Consider the following 19,608-nt stretch of genomic DNA (forward strand, 5'->3'; position numbering starts at 1 on the left):
ATTTTCATTATTTGGTTGTTGTTGAGAATATTGTTATTTTTCACAGTATAATTTATGTTAACATGTAATGGATTTATTATTTTTAAGTGAGTTTATATATATTTTAAAAGATAACCTTATTAAGAAATGTCACCCCAATAAATTCAATAAAGGATTTCTTGTCCTTAATTTCTGGTATGGTAAATATTGGTAGTGTTAGCCCACATAAAAAATATTCTGTGAGGTCCTCCTCGCTGTGTTTTAGAGTGTGAAGGAGTTCTGAAACCAAAAAGTTTGAGAACCACTGCTGTACTGTAGTACATTTTATTCCTGATATTGTTCCCCAATTCAAAGAGCAAGCCCGGGTCCCTCCAAGCTGCCCAGAAACTTATCGTGAAGTACACAGCAACCAAATCTGTCAAAGAATATAGACTAGAGCCCACGTACTGAACTTGTCAGCGCTGTCACTAAAGCCGAGTAGGGTCAGCCCAAATCTGGTTTGGACAAGTATTTGAATTACTCATTCATTTATCCAACAGACAGTTGTTCAGGGCGTCTTGTATGCCGAACATTGTGGTAAGTGATGGGGATGCAAAATAGAATAAGACAATAGCTTCTGGAAAGCAAACTTAGAAATTAAGATGAGATAGTGCCTGTCTGTGACTGCTGCTGGAACAACTGTGACTAAAAAACATTTGGAGCAGTGAGATTGTAATAATTCACTGAGAAGAAAAGACGTCATGAAATTTCAGAAAAATCAAAGTTTGAGCTAGCATGAAATTTTAATGACACTAGGAATACACAAAGTTATTTATTTAGCTTGTGTGGCTTGCCTGTAACATATGTTTTGAGAACACATGTGTGCATAACATAGGTTCTACCTTCAAGAAGCTTGCATCCTGTGGTAGTAACAGAATGAAGTTAAGAAAGTTGTGTTTTGGTAAAATAAGAAAATCATATTAAATGCTGCACAGATGTCAAGTAAGTAGGTCATAAGTGAGAGCAGAGCCAAGCAGTTTAATTTTCAGCATTGTGTTAAGGAACCGATCTAAAAAGGAAGACAATTACTGCCTAAGAAAAAGTCAGAGAAAGCAGTAAGACAAAATAGAGAATGTTATAACAGTTTCCAAAGATAACCACCAGTGAATTCAAAGGATTGTCTTTGCGCTGTGTATTGTACAGCCTTTATTTAATTCAGTGTCAGGAAAGGAAGATCTAGGAAACAGGCTTGGGAGAATGTGCACCGAATGGAGCCTTTCCCCTGCCCTTTAGTTAGACTCTTTAGTAACAAGGACAAATATGGAGAGCTAGAGTATTGGATCCAAAGATGGCAAAAGGGAGAGAAATATTCTTATAACCCTCATGGGCTGTCCTTATTCGTTGCCATAAGATAAGGAAACAATGTTCCTTCTCACAGTAGCAGGATGATTTCAAGGCCTGGGTCATACTGACGGCAGCTGGTCTGAGCAGTAAGAAAGGAGAATGTGGAGTAAGAAAAGGAGGCACCTCTTTACCCTTTTCCCAGAGCCAGGTGCACCCTATTCACTTCCCTTCTGTCATTTGGATAGAGATAGGTGTTTGGGGGCCAGCTGATTTCCCAGAGGAGAAGATCAGGATAAGTTTGAGGTTCACAGTAAAATAGGAGGAGTAAAGGAAAGAGAGAAAAGGAATGAAGTCAGAAGTACAGGGACCACTAAAATGGAGGAGCAAGAAAAATGAAGCCCTCCCTAACCCCACCACCAATGAGATCTTCCCTCTTACAGGACAAGGACCATGTGGCAAAGGCATCTACCTTCCCCAGGGAGCAAGCAAAATGCTTTACAAATAGAGCTCAGTAGATTATTAACACAAACGAACGCTGAGATTACACTTAAAAAAATAGATTAAAGCAGCAATCCAAGATGGTAAGGTTAATAGCAAAACATCTCAAAGGATGGGCTCTACTCCTGCTGGCATCCTCATGTTCTGTTCTGGGGAAGGGAAGAGTCCAGAAAATAATGGACTTGGAGACTGCTCTGGCCATGGGGTGTCTCTCTGGCCCACGTGGAGCCAAAGAGAACCTGCTTATTGGACAATAAGTTAGTAAAGGTACTTGTGTTTTTCATGTAGGGCCCCATATTTCAACTGTCTTAGTCAGTGGCTTAGGAATACACAGAGGTGCCATGATAGCTCCTGGTCTGGCTAACTCAGACTGCTGTTTCTGGTGGGTTGAAGCAGGATTTTGAATGATGTTAACAATGGAGTATGTTGTGCATGAAGATCAATTAATTCAAGTGTCATCTCTCCTTTCTCAGAAACATGATTCCGGTGACAGAATTCCGGCAGTTCTCAGAGCAGCAGCCTGCCTTCCGTGTGCTGAAGCCATGGTGGGACGTGTTTACCGACTACCTTTCAGTGGCCATGCTGATGATCGGTGTGTTCGGATGTACTTTACAGGTAGGTGCTAGACTCCTGTCAGAATGGGAGCCAGACCAAGACAGCCATTGAAACCTCTTAAAAGAGTTGGCTGGGTGATTTTAGACCAAGTAAATATTAGTTGCTCTTCTCTACTTGTGTATGTGTTTATAATCATGGCAGGGAGCCTGAAATACTGATTTACTGAGCTCTCCTAATAAGGTAAATATGGTACTCATAAGGTTTCCCTAAGCACAAACAGCAGTCGACTAGAGTCAAGTAATATTCGATGTTACTAACATCAAAGGGAGTCCCTTATCTTTCAAAGTTGGCTTTATAGTAAAATATATCATGTGTATACACAGTGCCACTTATATTGCCAAAATGGAACTTTCTTTTCCTTACCCCTTGTACTAACCCCTAATAAGATTTTCTGGAAGAACGTTTTAATGAGATATCATTATTTTACCCAATGTTTAGTTCTGAATTAAAATGTAACGCAGTCAAAATTTATTCTACATAGATGCTATGTAATCATATTTTGAATCCAGATTTTTTTGTGTGTACCTACTATGTGCCGGGTGCCATACTTTGAGGACGTATATGGCTATAAGCAGTTCATTTCTAGGGGAAAAATAAGCCAGCAATCAAAAAAGGTTGGGTTATACAATGACAAAGGCACCCCTAAAGCACTAAGGGAGCACGGGCAGGTCGGTGGGGTGGGCACTTGCTTGGGAACAAGAGAAAAGGGGATGGTTGTATTTAAATTTGGAACCAGCTAAAGTTAGAGAGAGGGAGATGAGGGTGGGGGGAAGTGCCAAGGATGAGGACAGAAAGTCTAAGTCATGGATGTAAGAAAGAACATGGCATCTTTGGGAAACTGTCAGTAGAACTGGCTCTCATTATGCAATCAGTGTGAGAGTTGAGGCCATGCCTGTGAATGGAATCACCCAAGAAGAATGTGGTGAGTGAGATTTCATTAGGTATAACATTAAAGAGTGAATGAAGGGAAAAGGGGGACATCTGAAGACGACTGAGAAGGGGCCGCTGTAAGAACCAGTAGAAACCAGGAGAAAGGAGGGGCTCAGAAATCAAAGGCAGGTATGGCTTATGGTGGCAGGCAGTACAACTAACTCATGGACGAAGAAGAGAAAAGTAGCAGATAGGTCACTAGAAATCTTAGTTTCAGTTGGAAAAGAGAAAGGAAGTTAAAGTAAAAGCCAGGGGGGGTGGGGGGTGTAAATGTAACTTTCAAGTAAATCAGCTGAGAGGAAGAGGAACTTGGAAGAGGGGGGAACAGCTAGAAGTGGTACAGAGGACAAATAAAAGCCTTTCTAAAGTTGATTTTAATAATAGTTAACACAAAGTGCATCCTATGTGTCAGGCACTCTTCTGAACATGTTACACATGTTTTAACTCGTTTCATTCTCATGGCAAATCTGAGATGGAGGTACTATTATTATCCCTATTTCCAGATGAGACAACTAAGGTACGGAGAGGTTAGGGAAACCTCCCAAGGCGGGTGGCAAGGCTCTTATTCAAATCCAGACAGTTTGGCCTTCAATTCCCTGTTCTTAATCCCTAACACCATGCTGCCTTTTATTTGTCAGCTGAACAGATTTTGCCCTTCCCCATCCCCCAAAAAGGATATCAATGAAAAACTAGAGTTTGAAAGAGAGAAAGGGCATAAATTCATTCATAAATAAAATAAATATTGGTTGAAGAACCTACTGTGTGCCAGACAGTGTTCTAGGTACCAAGAATTACCAATGCAGGAGGAAAAAAATAAAAGACAAATTTCCCAGCCTATGTGGAAAGCAAGCAAAATAAGGAAAGTTTAGTAAATGATATATATTAGAAGGTAATAAGACCAATGGAAAAGAAAATAAAACATACGAGGATGATAGGAGGTCCCAGCAGCTGAGATTAGGAGTTGCAGTTCTTGAATAAGGAGGCCTGGGAAGGCGTCACCGAGAAGGTAACTTTGACCAAGGAGTTGAAGGAGCAAAACAGGAGCAAGCCATGCAGATGTCCAGGGAGGAGACTTCCAGGCAGAGGGGACAGCAAGAGCAAGGGACACATAGACAGAGGGCTCACAGGACCATTCCCCATCTGGAGGAGAATTTGACTTTCTGAACATTCTAGCTCTGTTATCCTGGAGACCTAACAAAGGAGGGATGTTGTGGTGTCTCTAGGCAACACATCTTATGGTATAAATGACTGCTGTCTGGTGAATGCATGTGGGCTGGGGAATGATAAACACCCGGTAGGAAGGCATACCGTGGGACCTCTGTGATTGTGATGACACTTATAACTGAGCATGTGTCACTTCCTCTGACACATGGAAGATGTTATCTGTTGAGTTACAAGAGATATTGGCTCCTTTGGAGATAGGGCTTTTAGGCCCAGGTAAATGCAGAATGCCCCCTATGGTGGATCCCTTTTCCTTGCACCTGAGACGATCCAGGGAGGAGAGGCTCGCGGGGAGGCCAGCTCCTGGGCAGTAGTGTAGAGCACTACACAAGAGAGTTGTGACGATCCCCCCAAAGGAGGAAAGCCTGATGCTGCCTTGCTGGCAAGCTGACAACCGGGCCTGTGTCTTTCTAAGTGATTCTGGTACCAAATGAGGTGTATGATGATCATATAAGTCTGAATGTGGAGGTGATCCTAGAAAGACCCCAGGTGATGTTATAGCCTGAAGCAGGGTGCCCCTGGCATGTGACAGGGGAAGCCAGGAGGCCCGTGTGCTGCTTCAGCGTGAGCGAGGGAAGGAGTCGAGAAGGAGGCCTGAGGGGTGCCGGAGGAGGTGAGGCCTGTAGGCCACTGTAGAGATCTTGGCTTTGCTCGGAGTGAGTGAGATGGGACATGTTTGGAGGATTTTGAGGAGAGGGTTGCCATTATGTGACTTAGATTTTAAGACCACTCTAGCTGCTGAAAGTGCAGTGTAGGGGCAAGGACAGAAGCAGGGTGATTATTTATAATAGAAGGCTAGTGCAAGTATCCAGGCAAGACATTAGTCAGATGGCTTGGACTAGGATGTGAGGTATGAGAGAAAAAGAGAAGTCAAGAATAACTCTAACAGCGTTAGGTCTAAGCAACTGGGAAAAGCTTTTGAGCATGTTAAGTGTGAGCTATGTGTTAGGTGCCCAAGTAGAGATGTTAAGGAAGCAGTTCAATAGAAGACCCAGGAGTCCAGGGAAGTGAAGGATAGCCGCCTTCAGGAGGAAGGAGGTGATGGATCCCGGTGGAAGGATTACCCTTGACTTGGATGGAGGGAGCATCTTCCACCAACGTGAGAATGGTGGCTACAGACGCACTGTATTGGGGGCAGAGGGACGAGAGAGGCACAGAAAGATGGGAGTGTATGCCTTACGGCTTCTGGGAAGTAGAACGGGACACATCGCTGGGAGTTGTGATGGTAAGGGAAGTAGCAGAATGTGACAACAAAGAAGGTAGTGGAGCAGGGTCCTCAAGGAGAAGGGCAGAAATTTGGAATGGCCAGCTTGGGAGCTCGTAGGAGGAGGTGACATAGATCAGCAGGAAGGCTGGACATCGGCCCTACTTTATTACTGGGCCATAGCACCCAGCGCTGTTTGCCACAGGGTCTGCTTGGCAAACACAGGAACCATTTCTCTTGTTTACATATTCCACGGCAGGATGAAATGCAGACAAGAAAACTCACAGAAAATCTTTAAGAACTCATAGTTAACTTGGAACAAAATGAATGAACACGAGAATGTGTACCTATGGAAATATTTATAATGAGCACCATTTAGGAGATGTGCAGGAGGGAATTCAAGCACAGCGTAAGCATCTTTTCCTGTACCTTGGTCAGAATCGTCTTCCCGGACCACACACAGCCCCATCGTGTGCCTCTGCTGTACAGCACCTCTTGGCTCTTCCCACTTGGCGCCCAGCACCACCGCCACCACCTCCCATGTTCAGTGCTGCTTCTCTGATAGAGACCTAACCTGGACCCTTCACGCACAGACCCATTTCCTCCCTGCAGCCTTTAAAAGGAAAATGGATGCCAGTTGACTGGGTACAGGACATGTAGTCTGAGATGTCAAGGTTCTAAAAAAAGTGAGATGCCCCAGAGAACTATCGCATCAGAATCTGAAGGCTACCAGGCTCACAATGCATATGGGGTGGGCCATTGAATTCAGCAAACGTCTCTCAGCACCAGTGACTTATCAGGCATTGTGTGGGGTGCCAGCCACTGAGAGAAAAATACAGCACAGCCCCTGCCATCAGATCACTAATAGTCTAAAGACCATAGAAATACTACATAAGCAATACCATTCAGTGTGTAAGTGCCTTAATGATGGTAGGCTTCAAGGGCTTAAATATGATGTTATCATCTCAGCTACTGGGAGTTAGGGACGTAAGGAGGTAAAAATTGAGCTAAGTCTCAAAGAATGAGTATACAAAATCAAAATGCATATTAGAAAAAGAAGAATGGAAGGAAAAAAATCAGTGTACACAGATGTAGTATGATCATGTCACAAAGCCCTCATTGATTGGCACAGATGGCATTTTAGGGGGCATCCTGCAATGGATGGGAGATTCCCACACAAGACAAGAATTGTCCTACCCAGAAAGCTAATAATAGCATTTCCATTGAGCGACACTGGTAAGGGAACCTGTGCTAGAATCTATATGTACTTTAGCTCCCAGAGCCAACCTGTGGAGGTAGATTAGTCCCGTTTTTCAGATGAGAAGTCTGAAGAATGGCAGGTTCAGTGACTTGTCCGAAAGCCAAGAGGGAGGCAGCAAGGGTTCAAGTCTGAGGCTGATTTCTCCAGCATGTGTCTTGCACCCCTCTGCACGCTGCTGTGCAATATTATGAAACCATTACAATTGCACAGATTATGTGGCCAACTGATGGCTTATAAAATAGGATTTTAAGTATAAAAACAAACACAAAATGACTAAAAGGGAAAGTAGAAAGTTAAAAGTAAATTTTCTTATTTACAGGTTAGATTTTTTTGAAAGACTATTTNCTCTTGATTGAATTTGAAATACCATCTTTCCAATGACATTATTTAATTAGCCAAGCTAAAATCTTACATAACAAGTTGAAAATTGGAGTTGGAAGAAGGATAAAAACAATTATTTCCATTTCTAAAACAACAACAAAAAAATTAAATTGAAATGAAATTATGCTGATTGATCTTCAGGGGAAAAAAAAACTATTTATACCTAGCAGTTTATTCAGAAGTGGTTCCTTCAGCTTAAAATGATAACTCTTGAAATGGTCACAAATCACTTGGGAAATCACTTGGGAACTATAATGATAATGAAAGAGAAATTAAGTATAGTTGTCACTGTAATGCATGACTTTCAGAGGTGCTGAAATTTGTGAAAGAAGAATACTACAAATTTTTTCAATTAAGAAAGTCAAAGGTCCATCCACCCTGTTTTCAGTCTTGGAGCTTTTTAGTGAACTCTTCCTTTACCTCCCCCCACACTTTTTTTGCATCAAAAATACAGTAAAACCTTGGATTGTGAGTAACATGGTTTGCAAGTGTTCTGCAAGACGAGCAAACATTTCTAATACGCTTTAACGTGGTATACGAGCGATGTCTTGCAATACGAGTAGTTTGTTTCCGGAACAAATTATGCTTGCAAACCAAGGTATTACTGTAATTCTAAAAATTAATGCTGTATTAGATATTGGCTTTGAGCTTTGTAATGTGTTAAAACAATAAAGTCTCAGTGTGTATTATACATCTGTGTGTATCTTAGACACCTATCTACATACAGTCATATGTAGTATATATGTACATACATATATAAGCATGTACATACACATGCAGACATACACACACACACACTTACCCAAAAGAGGTTAAGTGCATTAAGAGTTGAGTTATAACACTAAAAGGCTGTCATCTGGACCAGCTGTTTCTCTGACAAGCCTTGTGATCCATCTTAACTAGGCTGTGCCAGTATTAGGAAGCGGTGGCTAGTACTTAAGTTTCTTAGAGTCTTAGTTTGTCTTTATTTTCCATACTGAGAGAATGATGCCTATAAAGTCAACGTAGCAAAAGTCTTGGGGCACCTTACCTGTAATGAGTGCTCAGGCTTTGCTTTCTCAAGGAGAGCCATAGATAAAGAAAGGGACATTGAGCCTCTACCTTAGTGGTTCTCAAAGTGTGGTTCATGGAACCCTGGTAGCCTGAACCTTTTTAGGGAGTCCATAAGGTCAAAACTATATATATATATTTTTTTTTTAAGATTTTATTGGGGAATTGGGGGAGGAGAGCAGCACTGGGGAATCGGGGAAGGGGAACAGACAAGTTGCTGTCCTTTTGTTCTTCAGAGGGCAGTGTCACTGGCCCTCATATGTGGGATCCGAACCGGGGTCCTCTGGTGTCCCAAGCCAGTTCTTAACCAACGCGCCACTCAGCTGGCCCTCAAAACTATATTTTAATGCTAAGATTTTTTTTTGCCATTTTCACTGATGGCACAAAAGGTATGGTGGGTAAGGCACCTTAGCATGAACCAAAATAGAGACACCAGACTTTACTGTAGAGATTGTATTCTTCATTGGCATACACAACTTTTTTTTTTTAATTGCCAATTTCATTTAACATCTTCATTGAAGCAGTAAAATCATTATTTTAATAACTCAACCTTTGGCTGCATATTATATTAATACACTGTGTCATGGAGGGAAGAACACAGAAACTACTTTTGCTACCTTTTCAAAGTACAATGGGTGTCTCAAGCAAAAGTCTTTATTTGAGTTGAAAGCTGAATTGGCTCCTTTATCATATTACACCATTTTTACTTGAATAAAATAACTGATTATTCAGACCTAAGTATGTGGAATATGTTTTTTCAAAATGAATAAAGTGAGCCTGACACTTTAAGGAAAACAACTGATAATATTGGTTGCCAGAAATGAAATTCAGACTTTCAAGTGATGAGTTTGACGGCTTCCCATTACTTAAGCACTTTTCCGACAAAAGCAGTGGTGAAATTAATGAATATGATTTTTAAATACAATTTGTCAGCATTTGGACAAGCTGCATAACTCAGTGATCCAATATTTTCCAGATGACCAATGCATGATGTTATTACAAAACCACGCATGGGTAAAAGATCTGTTCTAAGTGCAAGATAGACANCTTATGTTTCTCTATGGCTCTTCCAATTCCTTTCATCTTACTCCTGCTCACAGATCTATCAGTGAACTGCAGGGTGTCCAGAGATAAGTCAGTTGAGAAATAAGAGTTCAGTTTCAGAGGATTGCTTCAAAAATAGCTTTTCCTTCATTATTTCAAGAGCATTATTATAAATACTTCAAATTTTCAAACAACTGTAACAAATTGTTTCTCTTATGAATCATAAACTGTATGTTCCTAATGTTTATCCATAGTTTTTATAAATCCACTGAATTTTCTCATATGGCTTTGACTTTGAAATGGATGCTTTCCACTTAAATCTTAAATTGCCATAGGTCAAATAATTCACTGGTCTACTTGGTTTATGGAAAGATGCCATGAAGCAAAATGAAAACAGTTTTGAGTCTCATTCACTCCCTCATATTTTTTTTTTCCAATTCCTTTTGTGTCCTGGAGCAGTTTTCCTCAAGAAGGAGAAGAAAACACAATGTAGATACAGCTAAGATACAGGAAATGAATGCATTCTTGATAGCTAGAAAGTCTCAGACTCACCAAGGGGGACAAAAATTAACATTCAAAATACGTATAATAACCCTTACCCATGGAAAACCATTGTGTCTATATTACAGTGGTAGTAGAATTGCCTTTATTAAGTGATATAAAAATGTAGACATGCTCCTCATGTAAATGTGATGGTTTCTTTTTTACTTAGGCATAAATGGATAATGCTTCCCAAATCTGGCACTCTTTGTGTATCTTAAATGAGTCAGCACTTAGCTCTGGCTTTGGGAATCACTAGGCTGACATCATTTGGCAATTTGGAGGATGTGTGAAATGAATTGTTTCATCTCAAAGGAAAGTAACTGGAAGCCAAATATTTCCAGATGTTCACTGGCATCTGATTTTATAAATGTGTGCACTAGCTATTGTTGTGGTTTGTTTTCCTTCGGGTGATGGGGGCACAGTATTTATTCTTCTCATATGTACTGCATACCTACTTTGTGCCAGGCAATGTCAACAAGGATGAGGCCTGCCTTTAAGGAGTTCCTGGTCTAGGAGGTAAAATGATAAGTAAATAGACAATTATACTGTTTTTTCTTAGATGCTATGATAAAGAGAATCAGGACTTCAGAAACTGCTCCAGTTCTGTTTAACTGTATATTCTTGTTCTGTGTAGTAATGTCTCAGGAAATTATGTTGTAAGTTTTTCAATGTTTAATTCCTCTACCAGACTAATGGCATTTAATGTTCCTCAAGCATAGACATTTCTGATGATACTTAACTCGAGAAGATTTTCTTGATGTCTGGTTTTTAATCATGTACAGATGAACCCTATTGCAAGTGTACTGTTGTTATACCTTACCACTGAGATAATTCATAACTTCAAAAAGTCAAGTTTTAATCAGCTCATCAGTCCAACCCCTTGAATATGTTTCTAAGGACGTCAATTCCATGCCTCAGAGGTGCTAGGGGATGGTTTTTCTTTCTCCTTTTCCTGTTGCTATCAGTGAAATGAGCAACCAATAAAAACAGACTTTTTACCCAGCCNTAAGTCGCTTCTTTTCATGGCAAATAATAGTTGATTATGTTTGCTCCTAAAAAATTGTGTTCATGTAGATTTAACACTACATAGCTTTGAGAATACTGGAGGAAAGTGGAAGTAATTGTCAGTAGGGTGTTGATTCTTTCTTGCCCTGGTGTAAAAGAATTCGAGTCAAAGCTCTTTTCTTACTCATCTGGCAAATATTGGTCGTTTCTAAGCAAGTAGCTATTTCAAGGCTTCTGTGGAATAAGAGTATGCATAAAGAGCATTCCTTCGATTATATCAGCCCACATAAGAAACAAATACAAACTCACTGTAAACCAGGAGACTGCCTGTAGTATTTTATTCCTGTACAGTCATATACCTCAAGGACCAATAGTGTAAACACCCAACTCGGTGCTATATAAACAACACTCTTCAAAAACTCCACACACTCAATAAAATAGACCAGATCCTGAAAGGTCAGCATGTTGCTTCCTGGAAAAATAAGATTGCTTTATAGATCTCTGCTCAGTGACTCCAGGTTATCTTATTATGACCAAATCCAAAACAGCCCACAGGCAGGCCATTACCAAATATAGAGTTAGCAGTTAGAAACCAGAAACAGGAACTGGAAGATACAAGCCCCCTGGAAACCCTAAGGGACTGCTCTGTGACTGTTAGGCAGGAAAAACATTTCCTGCTTTCTGAATTAAGGGGGAGGGGGGAGGGGGAAGTGAAGAGAGTGATTGCAATGGCTTGAAACCACCTACAAAAAAGTTTTGCAGACATAACCTAATCCCCAGGAACAAACTGGCCAGCAGGGTGACACTGGAGAAGAACTTGGGACATCTGAGCTTGTTGGTTGGAGTTGATCCCCACTTTGATTTTTGGTACACACTGAAGCTAACTTCTGCTTCTCTGATTTAGAACCATCAGTGTCAACTCCATGGCAAATGGCCCTCAGATGGGAAATGTTAGACTCCAGGGCTATTTCAGAGTTTATTTTAATAATGTGTTCTGAATTCTGGCTCCTGTCTCTGCCTTCCATGCTCTGTCCCATACGATCTGGATTTCTAGTAGCTCTTTTTCTTTTGCCAAATCTGGATTTATAGATGGAGGCTCAGCAATTCTTACTTATATTAGCCTATTGTTTAAGGCAAAACCCAGAATACTGATGAAATAGCAGATAGCACTAATGGGTAGGCTTAAAATGAATACCTCATCCATGTTTTATAAAGTTTTTATGTACCCATATGTCATCATTCTTTTTGGGCCTTTGGGGAATATAAAACAAAAGTAATTAATGGTGAAAACAATTTTAAAGAACAGCCTTCCTCATCTCTGTAGGTATAGTGGTGGATGCTATAAGAGAAAAACACTATTTTAAAATCCCTGTTACATCTAGTAACAATAAATAGGCCTTAGTTAGGACTTCCTTGTTATAGTGGTTTATTCAAACTGATACTTTTTATCTTCCCTAGGACTTACTTCTTGTCATCTATCACTGTGACAATTGAATGTGCAGTGAATCCCTGGCCACAAGAATAATATATTAGTGCCTTTCACCTCACGCTCTTGGGTTGAGCACAGGGCATGAATCTCAGTGCTTTTCTCAGCTCATCTGATGCCGCCCAATGCCAGTCAGTGAATAAGGAACGTTTCCTCTTATCTCGCTGTTCTGGATTGTTTTGCTCATGTTGCCTATTGATTGTTTAGTAATACATCTTCTCCCTCAAATAACAAAGCACTGACAGAGTACTGGGTTTTTGTTTTTGTTTTTGTTTCTGTAAGAAGCAAAATGAGATTCACCATATATTTAGCCTCTGTTATTGATCCTGGGTCGTAAATCACCAAAGGTCTCTATTAAGTAGGTTTGCTATGAAACCGATGAGATGATCTTATATTTCTAATCAGGACCCTGAACTTGGAGGCCTTCCGCAGTCCCCTAATCCTATCAGACAAACACTCACTCTTCTTCTGCCCTCACTTGGTTCTTCTCAAGTTCTGTCTTTCCCGTTTCACTGAGAACACTGACAGCATCTCGATTCTCTCAGCCACACTGGGGCCCTGTGGTAAGGATTAGGCTGACTTTGGGATGCCATTTTAATTGCAAGGCTAGGAAATTTCTAGGTTATATCTGGAGTTTTCCCTTCAATATAAAGGGTGCTGTTCCTTCTTTCCCTATGCTACTGTTTTCCTTTGTAAACTCCTTCGTTCCTGTTAGGTTTATTTTACAATTCCTATTGTTTTACACCTAGCCTTTGTTGTAAAAAAAAAAAAATCAAGTATTGTTTTTTACCCACATTTTAAAATATGAAATTAAACATTCCCAACTAGAAAGATACATACCAACTAATAGATGTAACAAAAAATAAGATACCATTCAAAATAGCAGCAAAAACTATCAAGTATCTAGGAAGTAAGACAACCAAGAATACACAAGAACTTTATGGAAAACTTTTAAATGTTTGGTAAATGACACATAAGACAATTTGAATAAATGGAAAGATATTGTATGTCCTTGGATGTCACAGTTTTGACATAACAAAGATGTCCAGTCCCCACAAATTATTTTATGAATTAAATGCAATATTTATTAAATTGTAGTTCAATTTTGAGAAACTTGTTAAACTTATACCAAAAATATATGAAGAGTACTCACTTAGGGTGGTGGAAGGGAATAGAGTGGCATAAGGGAATTAAAGGAAAGGAAGGAAGGAAAGAAAGAAGGAAGGAAGAAAAGAAAGAAAGAGGAAGGGAGGAGGGAAGGTAGGGGCTTTGCAGGAACTGATAACTATACATTTTAAGGAATGTGGATAATTCAGCCCTCTGCCCTTGAAGGTCCCCTTCTCCCCACCATACACACACACACAAAAATCACCCCCACTATGTAAACTAATTCCTTCAAATTTTCTTTATTGAATGAGTCAGATGCTCCTTTTAAAGCTCCTCCTTTTCTTCAATTATAAACTTCTGAATCTCTATGCAAATAAGCAGGACATTTCTTAACCTTAAATTTCACAAGTAGGAAAACCATTAGTGCTAAGATTTATTATTCTTTTATTTCAAAAACAAAAATCTAGTTGGAAGAGTTGCCTCTAATTGATACAAACTCGTTAAGGCCAGGTGTAATCTATGGGTTCACTCCTATATTCCCAGAATCGAGAATGGTAGCGGGCACGGGTAGGTAGGTGCTTACCAGAATTTGTTCTGTGCAAGGAAGGGGTGAGTGAGTGAGGAAGAGTAGATGGGACATGTTTGTCATGTGCTAATGTACACTGAGCATCTAATCGCCTTGGGAAAGGGCTAGTACCTTTGAATTACAGAGATACTATGTTCATTTTGGGGTATTTTACACCATAACTTAAGAGACAGTGAGCAGTAGAAGAGAGACACCGAAGACAGTATGCGTGAAGGTATGCTTAGCCTAGAGGTGAGCAGATTGAGGGAACATGAGAACAGACAGCAGGGACTTGAAGGGCTGTCACTGGAGATGCCCCTTCAGAGCTGGATGGCTGATGGGGGAGAGGCTACACGGAAAATCCATGGTTCAGAAGAACCGTGTTCACTTGTTCTTTACACATAATAAATAGTTCTAGGCAGTGGTGTTGGGCAGTGATAAAAAATGACAAGACCCAGACAAGAAAATAAACAAATACATTTAAAATACAGTGTTAGTTATAAGTGCTTTGAGAAAAATAAAGCAATGTAAGGAGAGAGCGCGACAGAGGTCCTACTTTAAATACGGTGGCCAAGGAAGTTCTCTCTGAAAAGGTGACATTTGAACAGAACTAAAGGAACTGAGAGAAGGAGGTATGTAGGTACACTGGAGAAAGAACATTCCAGGCAAAGGAAACGAAGAGGCCAGTGTGGCAGGTACAGAAGGATCATGGGAAGAGTAGCCCCTTTCAGTTTTTCCTTGCTTGGATCCATTCTGTAAAGTTGGCCATCAGTATTGACCTAAATTGAGCACCACCCATAATAATAACCTGGAGCAAACAAATATCAGGTGTCTTAGCTTTATGCTTCCAGCTTAAAATCTGACTTGTCAGAGTTCGGACAAAGAATTGAATCCCACAGTGTTTGGAACCTGGGACCTTATGAACCTCCAAAGCAATTAGCATTTACCTCTAGGTTAATGCTTATCTAGCCACAGTGTGGCAGAAAGTGTTAAGAGCATATCTCATTGCCCCTACAGGACTTCAAGCTGCTAAAGGCAGGATTTGTGTCTCATTCATCTTTGTACCCACCTGCTTGTCTTAGACCTAAAACACACCCAAGAAATGTGTTGAGTGAGTGCATTAATGTGCTTAGGCATCTCTAAGAATTCATTGTCTTAATAATAAAAATAATTATACGAACATGCAGTTTAAAACTGCATCATAAAACTGATGGAGGAAAGCTTTGTGTGGGGTAATTAATGAGGAGGTAATAAAAACCAGATCTCCCCCCAAAAGTATAAAAAGGAGCCAGTAGCATCTGATCTTTCTTTAGTGGAATCAGAGATTAACCACGGGCCTTCTGCAGGTCATCATTCTTAGAATAATTAGCATAAATTCAGTGCCAAAGAAATGAGACAGGGCCTTAAGTTTGAGCAATAAACTTGGGGGAAAAGTCCTTTGAGAATGTCCTGCAATAGTATGCTAATAAGAGATCAACAAATCCTGATTTCTACATGGTTATGTGCGTTCATATGTAGGAAAACTAACTATAGCTATAATTTGTGTAGGAAAAGAAATCATGCTGTTATGGCAAAAAGAAAAAAAAACACATAAGAATCTGTAGATATTGAGGCACCTCAGTAAGAGCAAGTCATAGTTTTTTTTCAGTGAGACCAATAGAGTATATTTTACAGAACTGAGTATTAGTTATGTTTTGGCCGTATATTGTTGTTTTTTAATGAAATTTTAGTTGAATGCCATGGTGAAAACCAGGTTTTCCTTATCCAGATGATTGCCCATTTATACAGATGTTGTATGGAGAAGTACGTTGCCAGCATCCCAAGGTAAACCACTTTACGAGTTGTGATTCAGTTCTGATACAGTATTAGTACTGGTCCTTGTGCCCATGTATTAGATTTTCTGAGTTGCCCTGAGAGTCTGAAAACCTCCATATTGTTTTGTGGGAGAATGGTTCCTTCATTCTAAACAACCAATTTTCAAATGAACTTTTGAGGGCTTGGTTATGTTCATTAATATACTTTAATCTTTCAGGGATTTTTTTAAAAAATTCATTGAAATTCAGTGGTTCTTGAATAATGTTGATATTTTTGTGGTATTGGTTTATTCTCATTTCTGATGGTTGTACTCTGCACTAGCTAAATTTCTTCAAAAATATAAAAGTAACAGAATTTCAAAATTGGGAGAGAATTTAGAAGTGACTAAGTATAAGTTCCCATTTAATGTAAAAAATCTCTTTCATAACGTTCTTGAGAGATTAATATCTAGCTTCTGTTTGTGTATATCTGAGATAGGGAGAAGTGTTCTGTTTAACTCAAATAAATCGGTGCATATTTATTGAATGTTGACTAGGTTCCCAGCACTGTGTTAGGTGTTATGGGGAATACAAAGTAATTTAAGTTCCATCTGTGCTCTGAAGGAACTTAAAAAATAGTTGGTGAGGAAAAATGACTCATTCATTCATTCATTGTACCAGTTTGTTCTGTATGCTATGTTATAGGCACTATGCTGTTCTTTTTTTTTTTTTTTTTAAGATTTTATTGGGAAATGGGGGAGGGGAACAGCGCTGAGGAATCAGGGAAAAGGAACAGACAAGTTGCCGTCCTTTTGTTCTTTAGTCTAGCCGTGGAGGACATTGCTTCAGTGGCCCATGTTGGTATTATCATTGCGCTCTTCCCAGGTGAGGCAGATCAATCGCCGGCCTCTGGACGGCGGCTCACAGTAGCTCATGGCAGCCCACTGCAGCAGTGGCTGCAGCCTACACCATCGCTGGTGACTCACAGTACCCCAGCTCTGGATCAAGCTGTTGTTCAGCATCTTAGCTGTAGAGGGTGCAGTGTCACTGGCCCTCATGTGGGATTCGAACCAGGGCCCTGCTGCTCAGAGCTGGTGTCCCAAGCCAACTCTTAACCAGCACGCCACTCAACCGGCCCGGCACTATGCTGTTCTGACAACACAAAAATGGCTCTTGGTCCTGAAGATGTTTAAACTGTAAACAGGCCTTCATATATATCCTTCTAAAACATAAGATAATTCCTGCAGTGTGTGTGTGTGGTATCATATTGCAATGACCAGATATTTCAATGGCTACAAAAGAGGAAAACCAGTTAAGCCCACCTGGTGAAATCAAGTTTCTTGATATTCTACATAGGATGGTTTAAATTATATTCCTGGAAATAAATGTTATGGTATGTTACAAAGGATAAGACTTGTGAGGCAAAGTAAAATTTAATAAATATCCCCTTGGAAGCTTCTGGCAAATAAAAACTTTCAGCTTTTTTGATGTAACAGCACTTCCTCTTTTCAAGAATAAAGGAATAAAGTCTTTTAAATGTACATAGTGACTTTTCATCATGTATAGCAAATTCAAACCATTAACTTTCCTAAGAAGTAAACTGTGCTGACTGGCAATGTTAGAGTCAGCTATTTGATAAACTGAGTTGACATCTCCCTATTCTAGGTATACTAGTCCTTCAGAGCTGGTGTCAGATTTTTTGCACTGATACCTAATGCTAAGGCTACGTAACCTGAAGTTCAAATGTGTTACCTTATGTTTTAGAATGTTGATATTTACTTTTTAAATGTAGATGTTATATATTGGACTCAGCAGATGCTTAATGCATGACGCGAAACTGTTGTAGAAATTTTCCCTTCTGGATCACTTTTGTGCATGAGTGTATTGATGAGTCACTTAATTTCATATTTTTAGAAATTCTGCAATATCAGCCACAAATCTTTTGTCTAACAAACAGGCCATCAACTACATCATCATTTTACCTTGTAAGAGATCTCATATAATCACTGGAAATACAAAACCTGGGTTGATTTTTATAATTTCAGTTAGGTCAAATACATTTAAAGAGAAAAGTTAAATGTTTCCCCAAATCTTCAAATGGAGAACATGGACTCTCTCATATAATTTTAGGCAAAACACATGAATGTTTCCTGAGCCTTAGTTTGATTAAATGAGCAGGATAGGCATCATTTCCATTTCACAGATTTATTGTGAAAGGAAAATGGTGCCAGAATATTATTTAGAGTCTCTTTAAGTACAGATACAGACTTCAAATGCCTTGTCTTCTTTTGGGGATTTCCAATAAAGTCATAAGTGTGATTAGTTGCATCTCTGGCAAACAAATTGAAAGAGGTTTAAGATTAAGGACCAACGCCCCAATTCTTCCTTCCCATAGCTAGCCACTTCCTTATCCCAGTTGTCTCTGCAGGAGCTTTATAGATAGAGGACAAGAACATTGAGCGAAAGCTAAGCTCTGGCCCCAAACCAAACCTCGCTATCCATCTCCTAGTGAGCTAGGCCAGACCTCAGATAAGCCACGGGTCTTCCTGTGCTAAGCACTGAAGACCTGTGTGACCTGGACCAGAAGGGGGGTGGAGGGACAGCGCATGAAGTCTCCTTATCCTCTTTCCCTGCACTTTAATCTCTGCCTGCCCAGAACAAAAAAAGGGGAACCCCTCAGACAAGGAAGAGTCAGAGGGAGGTGAGAAGAGGGGAGGGGAGGAGATTATTGATTCTCCCTAAAGCCAACAGGAGAGCTTGTCTGAGCTGTCCTCCTAGGCCCTCCTAGCATGTGACGCACTTCCAACACAGAGGCAGCTTCAGACCCATATCACATCAGCTTCAAGGATAAAAACTTCAAAGCAATGACTCCCAGGAGAAGCTTGAACTCAGAGCCTTAATCCCTTATGAGCACAAAGTTCAATCCTTTTCCTGTGATGTTACCATCTCTACTAGCCCTCTTTCAACTAGAAAGAAGTAAGGAGGGACAAGGAAGAGTGTGGAGTTCTACCCAGAGATGATCAATCTAGATGAGTCAGAAAAAAGGAAAACTCCGCAACTGAAATACCCTATATGGTAAAAGATCTATTTGCCTGGAATGTGTGGAACTTTTCTTATCCAAATTAATGGTATTTCTGGATTCCAGATAGCTTAATATCCAAACAGCATATGACTGAAAAAAATTAATTGCCCTACCATCCAGCACATTTAAATGACTAAGAATTGCCATGACTCTTGCCTTCCCTTCTATTATCTCACAACAAGGCACAGCTATTCTCTCTCTTAAAGGATAACATCCATTTTTCACATAGATTGGGCCCAGCCTGGCAGTTAACATTATGAGTACTATAGCAAATTATTCTGTGATTATCATAGTAAATTTCTAAAATGATTGTTTTTTAAAATATCCATTTCTTACAGTTTTTTGTTTGTTCATTTGGATGCTGCCAGTGTTGAGAATTCTGTATCTTTGTGCTATGTGTGCACTGTGTGTGGATAGTCCAGAGCGCTTATGTTTCTCTATGGCTCTTCCAATTCCTTTCATCTTACTCCTGCTCACAGATCTATCAGTGAACTGCAGGGTGTCCAGAGATAAGTCAGTTG

General features: G+C 40.0%; 1 protein-coding gene across 1 annotated transcript in view; it reads left to right on the plus strand.

Moving 5' to 3' along the window:
* LRRC8C (leucine rich repeat containing 8 VRAC subunit C) overlaps positions 1 to 19,608 on the plus strand; it is an 83,468-nt gene that overhangs the window by 43,607 nt on the left and 20,253 nt on the right. The window contains exon 2 of the mRNA XM_019661776.1: positions 2,274 to 2,415. Within this exon, the coding sequence (XP_019517321.1) occupies positions 2,278 to 2,415 (138 nt within the window). The 5' untranslated portion in view covers positions 2,274 to 2,277. The remainder of the gene's footprint in view (positions 1 to 2,273; positions 2,416 to 19,608) is intronic.

The sequence above is a fragment of the Hipposideros armiger genome, unplaced genomic scaffold, assembly GCF_001890085.2.
Source record: "Hipposideros armiger isolate ML-2016 unplaced genomic scaffold, ASM189008v1 scaffold_361, whole genome shotgun sequence".
In the NCBI taxonomy this organism is placed as follows: Eukaryota; Metazoa; Chordata; class Mammalia; order Chiroptera; family Hipposideridae; genus Hipposideros; species Hipposideros armiger.